The sequence below is a fragment of the Ceratotherium simum genome, chromosome 2, assembly GCF_057802395.1.
Source record: "Ceratotherium simum simum isolate JZ-2026a chromosome 2, ASM5780239v1, whole genome shotgun sequence".
Taxonomy (NCBI): domain Eukaryota; kingdom Metazoa; phylum Chordata; class Mammalia; order Perissodactyla; family Rhinocerotidae; genus Ceratotherium; species Ceratotherium simum.
The window spans coordinates 90,736,970-90,753,903 of NC_141901.1; the positions used below are offsets into that span (position 1 = coordinate 90,736,970).

The 16,934-nt window shown below is 39.8% G+C and overlaps 1 protein-coding gene across 3 annotated transcripts in view; it reads right to left on the minus strand.

Moving 5' to 3' along the window:
• The window catches only part of LOC147918093 (uncharacterized), a 31,381-nt gene extending 14,522 nt beyond the window's left edge, over nt 1-16,859 (minus strand). For 2 of the 3 annotated variants that reach the window (XM_087449047.1, XM_087449037.1), the window contains exon 1: nt 16,597-16,859. In XM_087449047.1, coding sequence (XP_087305173.1) covers nt 16,597-16,859 — 263 coding nt within the window. Of the gene's footprint in view, nt 1-6,697 lie in introns of all 3 variants that reach the window. The other variant, XR_015556376.1, reaches the window with a different exon arrangement.
• Between the last annotated feature and the right edge of the window lie 75 nt (nt 16,860-16,934).

Consider the following 16,934-nt stretch of genomic DNA (forward strand, 5'->3'; position numbering starts at 1 on the left):
TTCAACTCAAGTGCAACTGCTCAAACTTTTCACTGTATCACACTACTGTATCTATAATATACCTCTATCATTTTACTCATCACACTAGCATTGCAAAAAATTTTTTACTTATCTGCTCCCTTCCTATTCTGTGAAATTCTTGACATTAGGAACAATGTCTCAGTGCTAGGATATATAGGGAGAGATATAGATATAAATATAGATATAGATGATATAAATATAGATATCTAAGCCCTAGCACACAATATATGATAGATACTTAATAAATGATATGAACAAAGTTGAATCTGAACTAGTTAGTGAGAGGGAGGAAGAGAGACAGACACTATGCTCAGTCATTGGAATTTCATGGTTAAATATTTCACAAGTGGAGCAGTTCCTGGGACAATATGGAAATATCTTGGAGGTGAAGTCGGCTGGAGTATATACAGTCTAGGAATTGAAGTGAGAGTGGGTGCATCATTGAGGATGTGGACTTATGGCCTACTATGATGATGGGAATTTGTGTGGAGTGGAAGATGGTGATCCTGAATGGGAAGAGATTGTGAACTTCAGAAAAGGAGAGGCTGTGAGTGACAGTCTTTCACAATTATAACAATGCTCTTAAAGCAATAGTGGACAATTAAGAAGATGATGGTCCAACCTTCTGCCCAATGTATACTCAAGGGAGAAAATGTCCCCATTTCACAGACCAATGTGGAAGTTGTATTGTGCTGGTTTCCCTTTAAGCCATTTGAATGCTCCTTCTCAGTCTCCTCTCCTGACTCCTTTCATTCTACTGCCACTGAAAGCTTTCTGCTCAATTCTCTTCCCTATGCCTATTCTCTGGGCCATCTGAGTCACTCTTATGGCTTCAACCATCACTTATTCACTGATGTCTCCTAAATCTAAACTTTCTGACTCCCCATCTTTCATTAACTTCAGAACTGTTCTTTCCAATTCTCTTCGGAATATCTTCACTTTCTGGCCTTTCAGATACATCAAACTCAAGATGTTAAAGGACAAACTGATTATCTTCCATTCAAAACATGATTTTCCTCCTGTATTTCCCAGCCTAGTAAGTGGCATCACTGCCCATTCAGTCCGTATAGAAAGAAAATCAGCTCACTGGTTAAGAGCTGGGGTTCTGGAATTAGTCAAACAGAATGTGCTCGAATCTGGCCTTCATAAATTGCTACCTATATGGATGCCTTGGCAAATTACTTAAATTTTCCGAACTTCAGTTTTTCTTATCGGTTATAATCCTCAAAAGCTTGTGAAGAGGATTAAATAAATACCTATCCAAACCCTCAAAACTAATCATGCAAACTTGACCTCTTGAAGCCTTCCTTAACTTCTCCCTTTCCCTTAGCACCTGCCTCTCCCAAGCAACTGACCACCGAGTTCATCAATTCAGTTTCTAAAATGTACCTTAATATATGCCTTTGTCTGTTGTCACTGCCACTGCCCTAGTATCTCATGAAAACATACTTCAACATGCCTATTATTAATCTACTCTAAACCGTCCTTCACACCATTGCCAGAGACAGCTTTTCAAAAATATACATCAGGTCATATCCCTGTCTTCCCTTTCAAATTTTTTCAATTGCCCCCTATTCCCTACAAAAGTAATGTCAAACATTTCAGAATCTCATATTTGCTGTCTTTCCCTGAATTACCTCTCCAGTCCAACTCTCCATCATTCCCACCATTCCCTACATTGTACACTCTCATTCTCCAGACACGCTTTTCTGCCTTCCTGTCTATTTCCTTTCCTACATCCTCAGCCCACACTTCTCCTCTGAGAATTCCTGCTCCAGCTCAAATTCAATTTCCTCTCTGTTGTCTTCGCAGAACCCCCAAGCGACACAGATTGCTCCCTCGTCTGTTTTCCTGGAGGATTGTATACAAACCTGTTATAGCCTTTATCACACTACAGTATAGTTATTAATTTATTTGTCATCTTCCCAGCTATACTCTGAGCTCCTCCTCAGATACAGGGATAGTGAAATATTTATTCTTGCATTACTAGTCCCTAACATAGTTCCTTGGATATACCAGGACATGTGAGATGCTCGATTCAAATCTTTCAGGTACATAAAAAAAGAAAATTCTTAAAAGTAGGCATTAATTTGAAATAGATGATCCATAAGTCTCTTTCCCAACTCCAAAATTCTATGATCTTATTGTGAACTAAGCCAAAGCTTCTCTGCAGGCATGTAGGATTAGACTCTCATCTGGGACAGACAACTTTGTAGGATAGGATCTAGTGGGTTGTTTAGGGTGTATATCCAATTAATTTTATCATATTAAATTTAATAAATTATATTTTGTGAAATTTATACTTTTCAATTAAGCAAAATTGAATTATGTGCAATAGTTGATCTTTCAAAATGGTAACATGGTGAAGAAAGTGTTTTTTTGTAAAACTTTGTCAGCTTGAGTGACATGTGAGTACCCAGCACTAAGCATCTGTTAGGGAAATCTTATTACTCTGTGTCTGTCACTAGAAAATTGGAACAAATGTTGCAAGACCTACCCACTTAAAATGTTATGATGTGTTTTTAAAACTGCTTTCCACAGAAGGCCTTTTATTTTATTAGAAAATTATAAGCAAACAAGTCTTGTTTAATGGCTTTCAAAGTATAAGCACATTTCATGTCAAAATTGTATCACTCTTGTGTGTGAGAAATCTGTCAAGCCCTGGTGCCCAAGAAAATAGGGTCTCACGGCAGAGGATTTCTTGCTGAAGGATATACTGTATGCTCAATTAAACCAATACAGCGTGTGTAATGGTCTGATTCCATCTTACGAAGAACTGTCAGCTTCCTGTTCTGGGATCAGAATTTTCCTAATGCCTGGACTTTTTGGTGAATTCCAGGTAACAAGAGACACAATCTTGAGTTTGTATCTTAGGGAAGGTTGCATTCTTATTTTTTCTCCTTTTAACATTCAAAAATTCTTGGAAATTTTATCTTTTCTTCTTCATATCCCCTCTGTCTCTGCTCCCTTTCCATACCTCTCTTAGCTTGTTAAATATTTTAACTAACAGTTAAAGAAAACATACATGAAATGCTAAAATTACAGTCAGTTTTTCAGAGGAATCAACTGTTGGTTGTGGTGTTATTTTACTTGAGAGTCATTTCCAAGTGCTTTGTCTCTTCAAATATCAAAAAATACCTATACGTGCTTCAAAATGAGTGTGATGTAAATAAAATATGGTGAAAAAATCCTGGAGCACTTCAATGTCCCTTTTATAGTCTGTGCTATCTGACGAGTTTATAATAATTCTGTTTCTCTAAGCCAGCAGAGATCATGCACAGAATTTTTCCCTAAAAAAAGATGAAAACAAATATATAACATTCAAGATACATATTTTCCTATATTCCATATATTCCTTTAAAAAGATGACTTCTGAACACAACAAAATGGTATTGCATGTCACTAAACTGCCATCTACTGTGCTTGCTCGCCCAGTACACAATGTCATCTTTTATAGGCTTGCCTTTTTCAACGAATACATGAATTTTTTTCCCCAGCTGTTTCTTGACATTTTTTCTTTCCCTTGTTCTAGCCATGTGTGCTCCTAAAGACCAGGAAAAAAATTGTTTCAGCTAATTATAGTCCCACCCAAGCCTTTCACATCATTTAAGACTTAGATTGATTATTCACCGTGCCATGAAGACGTGTCAGTCTGAGACAAGAAGAGGTTTAGAGAGGTTTGCACTTTGCAGAGTGCCACCTGTCTCCAAAGGGCACAGTCATTAAAAAGCTCCAGGTGCAAGTTGTGGGAGCAAAACAGCATAATGAAGTCCTCTGCCTCCCTGTGCACCGTTTGATTAATAACATCCTTCTTTGGTTCTAGCAGATTGTGCACCAATGTTCACTGCAAGAAACCTGGAATACCAGCCTACTTTTCTATTCTTCTCTGAATAGAGTAAATTGCTGTTTATCTGTGACACGAACCAAAAGAATATACAAAAATGGGACACTTCTGGGAAAATCTACTTTTATAAGAATAGCTAATATGCCAACTGAATGATATTTATTCAATAAACAACATTTAATATGTGTCACTGATCAAATTCTACCTAATTCTCTCTGTCCTATAGCCCTGCACGTAGAAATTCAATTGATATTTATACTGATAACCTGAAGGCATTGTAAAATTCCAAGCCGTCTCCTGAATCATAAAAATGAGAAAGAAAACTGGCGTTTATCAAATACCTACCATTTACTAGACGTTTTCACTGGCACCATCACACTTGATCCACATAACAGCCTGGTCAGGTGGACAGTGTTATCCTCATTTCATCATTGAATGTGACTGAGGCTCACAGCCATAATAAGAGCTAACATTTATTGACTGCTTACTATTTTCCTGGCATTGTACTTATTACCTTAGAGGGATTGCCTCAATTAATCCTCAGAACCACATTATGGAGCAGATACTATCGTTATTCTCATTTTATTGGGAGTGATTCAGAGAAGTTAAATAACTTGCCTGAGATCACACAAATAACATGTGATAGCGCCGAGAGCTGAACCCAGGCAAAGTGGTTCCAATGCCTGTACCCTGAACCCCAACATTATACTACTTATGAGTGCGTGTGTGTGCGTGCCCGCGTGTGTTTTAACATTAAATGAGTTATATTATTTTGTTTTTGAAAATTGGTTATACATATTTGGTACACATGTATTAACTTTTAATTAATCTAACTAACCCAATAACAGCTATTAATACTTGCTCTTTATTGTGCATTTAGTGTCAAGTATTTTACATGCATTATCTTATTTGAAATTCAAACACATGTAATATTATCCCCACAGTATATTTTACTGTGATAAAAATGAGGTTTGGAGAACAATAATAAGAATAACCACAGCAAACACTTACGTGGCACTTACTATGTGCTAAATACTCTTCTTTCAAAGAGTTTTAAATATAGTACTTAGCTAATACTGTCAACATATATAATATGTACAGTAATATACAGTATAATAATGCATATTATTATTATACTATGCATTATTATTCCTATTATACAGAAGAGGAAACTGAGAGGTAGCTCTTTGACCAATGTCAAACGGCTAGCAGGCAGCAGAGCAGGAATTCTAGTTCCAAAAGCCCATGATTTTTACCACTGCTCTAAACTGTGGAACAATTTGAGGTAGTCATTCCTTGTTTATTGCAAATGTTAGCGATGTGCCTTAACTATAATAGCATTCATCACAATCAAACATTTTGTTGCACACCAAGTAATATAATGATGCACATTTTGTAGGGAGTGGGAGGGAATCAAGACGTAGAATTTCACATTGGTCAGGACTGTGTATAGTTTCAACAAGGGCAAAAATAAAATTCCTCTCTCCATTTGTTCTACAAATATTGAGCACTATGTTCCAGGTGCTGAGGTTAAGGAAATAAAATTCATCCCCTACCTATGAGGAAGCAAGGATATATAAAACAAACAGGTAATTACAACATAAAGGGATAATTTCTAAAAATGGAGTTTTGCTAAGACAAAGCCAAATCTACAAAACACTATGCGTTACCTGGTCACAAAGCCCAAAAGGAGGTCACACACAGGGTAAAGCTGGCAAAAGAAAACGAAGGCAGAAGAGCACGCCTCCATACTGCATAGCGTAAAATGGTTAAAAATATTGTTATAATAGTTGCAATCTTATGTAACATTTCAACAATATTTATGTGTGAACCAGAGGTGGAAGTTCCAAATAGCTTTATGATATGTATTTTCTTTGTTTCTCATCTGATCTTTATTCTCTGAGAACTACTCTTTCCTAGAAGGCTTGTCTGTTCCTGAGCTCCCCGGTCCTTCTCTCAGCTTTGCCCATAGCAAATGCTAGCTGTAATAGTCAGAATTCTTGGTTGCAAGTGACAAAAACCCAGTGGCATCTAGCTTAAGCAAAAAGAGAATGCGTTGACTTGGGTTATGTAACTGGGAATTCCAGGGGATAGACATGGTTTCAGACAGAATAAAATTCAGGGATTCAAATGCTATACTCAGAATTCACTTTCTCTCCCTATCCCTTACCTGTCTTCTCTCTCTTTAATTCTCTCCATCTATCAGCTCTCATTGTCTCTGCTTGACTTCTTCCTGTGAGTGGGCTCTCTCTATATAGTGGGTTTCACATTCACATTTACCAGTTTAGGAATTCCAATGGATAGAGAACTTCTCTCTCCCAACATTCCTAAATGAATCCTGGGAACATTCTGATTGGTTTTTCCTGGTTTATATATTCATTCTTCAACCAGTCACCATGACCAGGCGAGCTAACACACAGGATTGAATTATCAAATTAGACTCACACAAATTGAAATTTTACCTAGCATCAAGCTTTGCTAAAAATTTCAAGAGTATAGGCAATCAAGAGGCAAAGACAAAGCAGAGAAAGGTCTGGGACTTTCTTGCCAGATCCTTCCTATCCACTGGTGAAGAATAACAGACGGAGTATCTGTGTGAGGTTTTGTAGACTATTACCTCACAGAGTGGGGAGCAGGTAATTTACACAATATCTCCATTTTATACCTCAGAGAGTTGTGTAGCTCACATGCCATTCTCTTGGGAGGCATGTCCCATAAATCAATAGATCCCAGGTTTATTTACCGTAAGCAATCCTTACCAAGGAAGATACTACTAAAGGCATTCTGTAGACAAGACCTCCTCCTCCTGTCTAAAATCATTATTCTATTTACCTGGAAGCCCAGTTGACAGGAACTTAGACCAGATCACTTCTCTTCTTTTCTTTCTCCTCGTGGTGTCCCTTTGGTAAAGGAAGTGAATGGATCTCAGGCTGGCTGCTTTACTCCTTCTTCCCCTTCAGGAGACTGGGCATTCTGATGGGACAGCCTGGGACAAGAATCCCACACAGCGCTTGGGGTTAAGGGCAGCATCATGATTGACCTTCCCCCCGGAAGCACCTGGAGTGTGAAACTGCCATAGGAAAGCACATTAAGCAGATCTAAACTATGACTGCTTGGGTCCACTACATTATTTCTGTCCAGATAAGAGACTTTTAAGATTTCAAGTGATACTATAACTTTCCTGTTCCTAAGCTTTATCTATTTCTCTCTAGTTTTTAGCTGTGAAAACCTCTCCAGTTATGTCCTGTGGCTCATAGAATACAGGCAAAGCAACAAGTAATGATAGCAAAGAATGGGAACAACTGACCAAATCTTGGGGTCTGTGAGAAAGAAAGTCAAAAAAATGCTTCATAAGGCCTCACAAGGAACCTTTAAGTGGAGAAAAATAGCCCAAGTAAGTGTTTTCCATCAAATTCTCTTTATGTCTTCACATCCATTTGCCTACGGAAATTCTAATATAGCAACTGAATTTCTTTCACCTTAGACAGAGGCACAAACGACTATCATACTGACCTAATAATACAGCAGGCACTTCTTGTTTGGCCAAAACACTGTTTATTTCCAGGCTGAATTTGAGAGTCCTTGACTAGCTCATCACAATCTCCCTCACTGCCCAGTGTCTTACACAGGCCTGCTTCATTCATTTACACCACCGTCTGGTCCTGTAAACATTTGAGTTTTTGAGCGATGGTTTAAGGACTTGATTTCTGCTAAAACTGAAAATTCCTTTAAAAGAATGTGTACTTTAAATTGTTTCTAGTCATTTACATCAGCATGAATGAGTTTCTCAATTGTTTTTCATTGGGGAAAAAACTAGAATAAAAAAGAAGTTTTTGACTAAGGGTAAGACTGAAGGAATAGAGAGGGCCAGGACTAGGGTGAGCCAGATGCCTGCTGCCCAGAATTTAAGGAGGCACTCACTGTCAGGTGACTCCTGCAGGCTTAGCCCCTGAGAGAGAGAGTGCCTCCTTAAATTTCACACCCCATGTGACTTGCTTGCCTCACTCTTGTCCCAGCCCTGAAGGATAAAGTTTAACCAGATTTGGTTTCTCTTACTTGTAATAAAATAACCCTGAAGAATTTTCCTTTCCCACCCACCCATGAACTGGGAGAGTTGTTCCACCTGGGAATGCCCATAATATCCTCTAATTATGCCTAAACTACACACGACACTGCTTTCTCTCTCTTTACACATCTGTATTCACCAGCACTCTGTGAGCTCCTGAAAGAGCGAGCTTGTAGCCATAACACCCAGCCCTCTCCTTGAGGGAGTGAGTGAACGAATGAATGAATGTGCTGTTAGCATCAAGCATCCCATTCTTCCTGTGGCATGGAAAACCTGTGAAGTCGTGTCAGCTAAAATATTTTATCTTTGCTATAGATTGACGGCAAATTTCAATAAATTTTTATTCTAATTATGATATGATTTTTCCCATAAATTTGCATGTAATCAGTATTTTTCACTTTTTTTCTTTTAAATATGTGCTCAAGAAAGCACCACATTAGATTTGCAGCTGACACCTTATACATGCCTTGCCTTTCAGGTTCCAGCAGGGCCAGCCTCCTTGACCTAATTAGACTGTTCCACTCCCACACGGCTAGCAAATACTATAATTAATTTATAAAGGACTCTGAAACACCAGCTGGCAAAAATTTCCTATTAATAGTTTGCACAGAACAAAAAGACCATTTAAGTTGTAGATTTGTGAAGTGTGTATGTACGTATACTCACATCTTCTAACCCACTGAATTTCGAAGAATGTCAAATTGTAAAGTGTACTAAGTAAACAATGTTTAATAATTTCTTGTCATTTCTTTCAGCACATGTATTTTGAATTGTAGAAAGAAATCTGTGTGACAAAGTATTCTCAGAGATTATATTTGGTGTACAAGAGACTTGAATGTCTGAATATTCACACACATCCCAATCACTATAATAAACTACGTTGTTCTTAAAAGAATGTGAAAAAGGCGAACAGTCAGTTTAAAGGCTTCTCAATGCCTTGAGATAGTGACAGCTGTAGTGGCCATCTTTCAGAGTATTTGCCTATTCAAGAGCTGTGTTTTAGGCAGGATTTTAAGATGGCTCCCAAGATTCCTGCCCCTGGTTTACATGCCCTGTATTATACCCTCCCTTTGAGTGTGGGCAGGACCTGTGACTATGATGGGTTACATTATATAGCATTATATAGCAAAGGTGATGGAATCATTTTTCCCATGATTATGTTGCATTATAGAAGACTACAGTCACGGCGGTAGTAAGTAATAGTAATAGTATTAGCATTACTACCAGCAGCAGCAGCAGCAGGAACAGATTGTAGAGAAATTCTGCAGGCGAGAATTAAACTCCATGTTGCAAGAGCACCATGTGACTAGGACCTGAGGGCTGTCTCTAGGAGCTGAGAGAAAGCCCTGGCTGACATTTGGCAAGAAAATGGGAGACCTCAGTTCTCTAATTGCAAGGAACCAAATTCTATCAACAACTTGAATGAGCTCAGAAGATGACCCTGAGACTCACATGAAATTGCCCCTGCGCTCCCCCACCCCCTGTTGATACCTTGATTGCTGTCTGGTGAGACCCTAAGCAGAGACTAAGCCATGCTCAGACTTCTGACCCACAGACACTGAGAGATAATAAAATGTGTTGCTTTAAGCTGCTACATTTGTGATAATTTGTTACACAGCACTAGAAAACAAATTACAAGAACCAACTGCTTTTTCTTTTCTCTGGGTGCTACCCTTTTCCCACAGGGGTGCCTCCTAGCATTCAGGGTCATACATTACACCAGGCTCCTGACCACTTGACGTGGGTGATTGGATCTGACTAAGGCTAGCACAACCAGAGCCTTTGTCTGGAAATCTGAAGTTGGGGCTAAGAGATTCCAGTTGGGAATCTCTTGAATGCAAGAGAGATATAAACGTGGATGCTTTAGTAACACTACCTTCTGTTCAGGGCTGTCTCTAAGGTATACAAGGCCCTGGGGAAATATTTGGAGGTGGGCAGGGCAGAAGCTATCTATAGCAACAATTTGATTATAAAAGTAATTACAAAATTCATGGGCTCATGTGAGGTGTAGTGATTTATCGATAATGACTTAGGGCAAGAAAAAGGTACTAACATAGATGTTTATTGTCCAATCGATACACACGAAAAATTTTCCTAGTTGCCAGGATTCACTTCTTTGTGTTATTTATTTTCAAAGATACTATTTCTGGCTAATTTCATATATCCCACTGCAAGGAAAAGGTAGCAACACTATTGTTATTCACAGTGCCATGGGTCTTTGGAAACTTTTTTAATTGAAACAGTATAGATCTTCTTGCCTCCACAGTTCCCTAATGCCATTTATTTAACACTGATTACATCATTACTCATCTCATTGCAACATCCATTGTGCTGCCCATTAGTACTGGCTTCCAATGGCTCTCAAATGTCGTTAATGTGCGTGGTGGATAATGACCACAAACGCAAGTCTTACCCAGAGAATGCAGGAAAATGTAAACAATTATCCTGTTTGAAGGTCATGTTAAATTTATCATTAGAATTTTATAGCATTTATTTACAGACCTTAAAGCACTTTCCTAGAACAACAGATCTTCCAACCATGTCTTCTCTCAAACTATCTAAGTCTTAATCACTGCATTGCTAGAACGGGACCCTTTTAATGTTGACCGCAGCCCTGCCTTCCACACACCAGTTACCAGTAGTAAGGCTAGGCGAGGGGCCCTAGGGGGAGCAAGAGGAGCAGTCCCCATCCAGGCAAGCCATATCCATCGCTTGTCCCACAGGGCTTAAGTCAAGCAGGATGTCACCACATTGATTAAAGGCAAGATGGGACATTGATCGGAAAGGCCCATTGGCTTTGTGGTGCTACAGTCTGGAAAGCCCTGGGAGGGAACAAGCACAGCCATGATCAGGACTGATGTGGAGCAAATAGCTTGCAAAAGGGTGGTGTGACTGCCCTGGGCATCAGCAGCAGAGTGCGGGGGGACACCAAGATAAAGGGTGCCCGCTGCTACTGTGCCTGCCTCAGTTGCTCTCCACCAGGGGGTTCCTGGGTCTGAACACCGACAGGGAGGAGCCCACACACTGGCTCACACTGGTGGCTTGGGCCCAAGGAGGACAATGGGTAGCCATAGCCCTGAACTTGTCCAGTGTCCAGTGTTAGTGAAAATCACCCCCAGATCAGTGAACCAGTGCCATTCTGGTGACCCAAACTTGGTGTGATCCCCTGAGAGAAATAGTGCCCTGGCCAGCGGGAGCTTCAGCTGCCCAGGAACCGGCATGGACACGTAGCCCGAGGCCACCCCAGAGGTACAAGTCCCAGAGCGCCTTAGGCAGCTGGTGGACCCCACACACAGTGAGGGGGGTAATATAGAGAGGGTCCTGAAAGGGGGAAACAGGGACTGAGGCTGATAAGGCCCCTAACCAGGCTTATGGTGTCCCACCCAGAAGGTCCTGCTGACTCGGCTGGACCCCACCACAGGGGCTACAGAACATTTCAGGGCTTCCATTACCAGGACCCACACAGAACTAGGTTCTGCCTCCTGGGCTCTGCCAGATGGTCCAGGCACTGGAAAGGACTTAGAACATTTCAAAGAAGGTTCTCCAAAGTGCAGGGCTCCCCTGAGGTTGGGTTAAGAGCCTCTCTTGCTCAGGTCTAAGGGCAGTAAGTGGTTCTGTCAGTCCTGTGAACTAAGTAGCAGAGAAACCGGTCTGCAGAAAGAAAAGGATGTGCAAGCAGAGTCAGCAGCAAGAGACTGAGAAAGTGGGCTGCTCGGACGCAGGATGGCTTCTTTCAGTCAGTCTCCTTCTGAATCTGTGCTGCACTCTTGCCTTCCTGTTCCATCAAACACCTTCTCTTTCTAATATTAACTCGCCCATCTTCTGTTGTTTAAGCCATTGTATTTTTCTTTTATTCTTTTTCTTTTTTTGTGTGAGGAAGATTAGCACTAAGCTAACATCTGATGCCAATCCTCTTTTTTGCTGAGGAAGATTGTCCCTGGGCTAACATCCATGCCCATCCTCCTCTACTTCATGTGGGATGCCTGCCACAGCATGGCTTGATGAGCAGTGCGTAGGTCCACACCCGGGATCTGAACCCGTGAACCCCAGGCCACCAGAAGCAGAGCATGCGTACTTAATCACCTATGCCACGGGGCCGGCCCAATTGTATTTTTATTTTTGTTACTTGCAAGGATATGGAGCTCTAATACAATATCCAAAGCTAGATTCTTAGCTTTGTAGGTTCAGAAACTCAACTTTATCATTTCCACCAGAGCTAATTAACCTCTTGGGGATCAGTATGTTAAAAGGACCCATACGAAACTAATATGCACCTCAGAATGCCAATTTATCAATCTAGGAAGGAGCTAAATCTAGAAAGAATAACTTGTACAGAGAATTCATTCTGGGTATTTCACCATGGTAGGTTAAATGGACCCAGGAGAGAAAATTATCAGAGCGTTGTTTGGTGAGCATCTAATTAGAAGAAAGAGAATGGGTAGTCGAGGGATTTTTCTTTCAAGTTAGGAAAGTTGAATTTCTTCTCTAATCTAGGAAGATTGCCTTTGAAAAGTTAGTTGTAGTCCTTGAACTCAAATAGCCTTCTCTTCTGGCCATTGCAAGACTGTATTCTTATATTGTGTGCACTGTTATCCTAGACTGACTGTAAATCATCTTTCTGTTGGCATATAATTCTCCCAGAAAAGTTGTACTAACTACAGCTGGTTAACTTCTGGTACATTAACTGCACGTTACTCACCAGCTCTGGCATCTATTGCCTGTGAGCCTTTGACTGAATAATAACAACCAGTATTTATCGAGTTCTGTTTGTCAAACACCTTAAGTGAGTAATCTCACTTAATCCTTTTAGCAATTCTAAAAGACAGATACTGTTATCATCATCTCTGTTTCCTAGATGCAGAAACAAAATACAAATAGTTAAGTAATCTGTCTACGGTCACATGTTTAACAAGTAGTAGAGCTGGGATTTGAACCCAAGAAATTTGACTCGGGAGTCACGATATGTGTTACTTTATAGCCTTTCACAAGATACTTAAACTTTCTAAACCTTGATTTCCTCATCTGTAAACAAAGCTAATAATATCTTTCCTAAAGATTGTTGAAAATCTAAATGTGATAATGGATGTAAAGCTCTTAGCACACTACCAGATATACACTGATTAATAAATAGTAGCTATTATTAAAAGAATTCCCTCGGGAATATAGTTTGGATTTAGGAGATTCATGTTTACCTTAATATCACAAATACAAACTACACGTTAGAGTGAGTCAATTCTATTTTCAGATGGCTAATCTAATCAATTGCATGCTAATCCTCCCAACCTCAATTCCGAATGATGATATTTTACTACATTTCCAAATTCTGAGTGCCTTTTTGGAGGCTATAGCCACCCTCCCCTCCATCCTGCAGTGACGGCACATTTTGCATTAAAACTCAGCCACAACTTCACATACGCCACAATTTTGTCTAGGGTCACTGCTGTCCTAGTGACCTAAGAAGTGAATTTCACTTCCCACAAATTCTCAGATTAAAATTAGGGAGTTACTTAGGTACAAGTATTAATTTCACTAACTACTTTATTTATTTATTCATTCAAATTCCTTGTTCTTCTGTTTGAGTAAGATCTACTTATTTCAAGAGCAAACATTTTGCGGTTGCTTGTAAAGTTATAATTAACACAATGATTTATATACCATAAAATTAAGAAAAAATTCTGGTCAACCCAAAAAGTTATTTTAATATATCTCAATTATGACTCATGCAGTGAATTTGATTTAGAACTTCATAAAAAGTTATTTTTCTTTGTTTTTGAATAACAGAATTTTTCCCCGCATGTGTCTGAACATGCAAAAACAAAATCTGCTTGATTTATCTGTACTTTAAAAAAATTTTCCTTGAGTCTGGAAATGTAAACCTCAGAGATTGGGTCATTGCCACCTTAAACTCTCAGTTAACTGCAGAACTAAGAATGGGTCTTTTCTTAATAGCCTTGTAATAAGACTTCATATGAGTTATGGCAGAGTCAACATCCCAACTGTAAGAAACCTCAATCACCCTTAGGGCCAGAAGGTACCTATGTACCAATCATTCTCAGGTCACAAGAGGGTCTGTGATCACTCCCTTTGTCCCGGAAGTATAAATATTTAGCAAGCATCTACTGAATGACCAGATAGGTGGGATACGGTGAGATGGGTAAGTTTAAGTACTTTTTAAACATCTTATTGAAATTTAAAAAATGCCCAAATCGTAAGTGTGCAGCTTAATGGATTTTTACAAAGTGAAGATATCTGTGTAACTAGAACCCAGATCATGATAAAAAATATTACCAGGACCCCAAAAGGCCCCTTATGTCCCCTTCCAGTCACTATCTCCTCCTGGCTCCCTAGGGTAACCATTAGCCTGGATTAGTTTTGCCTGCTTTTGAATTTCACATAAATGGAATCATACAGCACATGCTAGTTTGTGTCTGGCTTTTTCAACTCAATGTTGTATTTGTGAGTCACGTCCATACTGTTCAATGCAGTTGCAATTTGTTTATTGTCATTGCTGTATATACTATCCCATTGTGTGAACATATGACAATTTGTTTATCCAGGCTACCATTCATAAGCAATTAGGAACTTCCAGTTTGGAGCTATTATAAATAGTGCATTGATGAACATTATTATGCAAGTCTTTGGTGAACATACATGAGTTTCTGTTGGGAATATACTTAGGAGTGGAATTTCAGCGTCATAGGGTAAGCATATGTTCAGAAATAATAGCTTCTTTTTCCAAAGTAAATGTATCAATTGACACTTAGTACTAGCAGTGTATAAGAATTCTCATTGCTCCACACCCTCTCCAACACTTGGTATTGTCTGAATTTTTCATTTTAATCATTCTGATGGATGCATAGTGACAAAGTGCACTTCCTTGACTTGCAGTGCCAGCCAAGATGAACAAAGACCACTACAGCCTATCTTTCCTACTGATTACAACTAGAAGCTCAGGACAAAATACAAAAAGCAACTACTTGAGGACTCTGAAAAGTAAACAAAAACAGATTGGGGAGGAGAATCAAAGCTTGGAGAAATGACCTGTGTGTTTGTTTTTCCTGTTTTGGCCTGAGGTCAAAGCTCACCTTTGACACCTAGTGGCACCTAGTGAAGCTGTGGTGGCAGCACAGGTAGCAAAAACAGAGAAACTCCACATTTCTAGCCAGAGGAATGGGTAAAAGGGGCTTCTGTGAGCCAGCATTTGTGGGGAATACCTTGCTTTTTTTCTCCTTTTTTCCCTCTAGGCTTTGACCCAAGAGTTAGGGCCTGGGTTCGGACAGCTACAACCCCAAGAGAAACCCTGTCTTCTAGACAAGGAACTGGGAAAGGGGGCCTCTGTGGTCTGAAGAGTATGGAGGGAATCCACGGATTTTTTCTCTTACCTCTTTGCCCCAGTGTGGACTCTAGTCAGCTGCTCTAAGTATGGCAGGCAGCTAAAACTCCAAGAGAAACCTTAAGGGGACCCCACAAAACAGAGAGCATGAGAGGAGTATCAAAAAGACGAGAGCTGGAGAAGGGGACCCCCTAATTCTATGTATGAACCCCCATAAGTTCTGTGCTCATACCTGAACTGAGCATCTGCAAGAGAGACATAAAGCTGCATAGCAAAAGATATGTGAACTACTCCCCAAGTTCCAAAATAATCCCTGAGTGTGCTATGTATAGAACAGACTCAAAGCAGCATAACACAGCCTTTGAAAATGGAACTGACATGAACCAGCATCCACAGAAGGTGAGACTGAACTTGTGATCTGAACCAAACTGGACTGACTGCTTCCTAAAACAAAACAAAACAAAACAAAACAGAACAAAACAAAACAAAACACAAAACAAAAATCAACATTCTCCAAAGGCTTTCAACAAGACAATGCAACATAATATCCAAAATGTCCAGGATAAAAACCACAATTACTATGCAAAGAACTGGAAAAATATGACCAGCTCTCAAGGAAAAATAAAATCAACAGGCGCCAAAGCCTAGATGACCAAGATGTGACAATTATCAGACAAAGACTTTAAAGCAGTTATTATAACTAGGAAGTAGTTGAAAATGTTCTCTCTAGGTATATGCTGTACTCTAGAAAAGTTCTTGCATTTTTGTATCCAAATCCATGCATAAGAATGTTCATACCATCGTTGTCTGTAATGACAAAACCTGGGAAATAGAAGGGATACACTGTCACACAAAGTAGGATTACCAGTATATAGCAGTAAAATTAAGGACCTACAGCTATATGCAAATATATGCAACAATCTAGGATGAATTTAGAAGCATACCGAGTGGAAAAAAAGTTGCAGACGGTTACATAAAAACAAACTATCCTCGTAGAGTTCAAGTTTACCAAATTAAACACACACGTACATAAACTAAATTTTTAAAAGCAAAGGAATAAACCCAAAATACAACAGAATGTTACCTCTGGAGGAAAGCAAGGGGATAGGATCAGAAAATATACAGGTAATTTTAACAATATTGGCAACATCCTAGTTCTAAAATTACTGGTCGGTTCTCGTGAGTACATTGTTACAATAGACGTGTTACATCTATTTATGTATCACATAACAGTAAGTTTCTAAACGATATCCCGTGCGCATAATGAAAGAACAAAGGTTTCAGTCCTTTATTAAAAGAACTTCTCCAAAAACTTGTAACAGCCCACGGTACCTCATCCCCCAAGCGTAGGTTGAAATAGCCGCCATTCCAAGCCGCAAACTGATGACGGTCACTTCCTCCTCTGCCTCCCTAGCTCCGCCCACCCGAGCGGAAGTCCTTTCCTTTCGGGTCCTCCGGCCTGTAGGGGGCTCTCCGAGGCTTCTAGTGCCACGAAGTCCTCCCGCCCGGGCTGTCCCTGCGGCGCCTGTTAGTTTAGCTCTAGAAGACACATTTGCATTATCACTTTTTCGGCCAGAAAAAAATCGCACAGCCATCTACCGTGGACAATAACGTTCACACTCAAAGCAGGCCGAGTGGCCTCATCATCAAAGCCTGACGCAGTGGTGAGT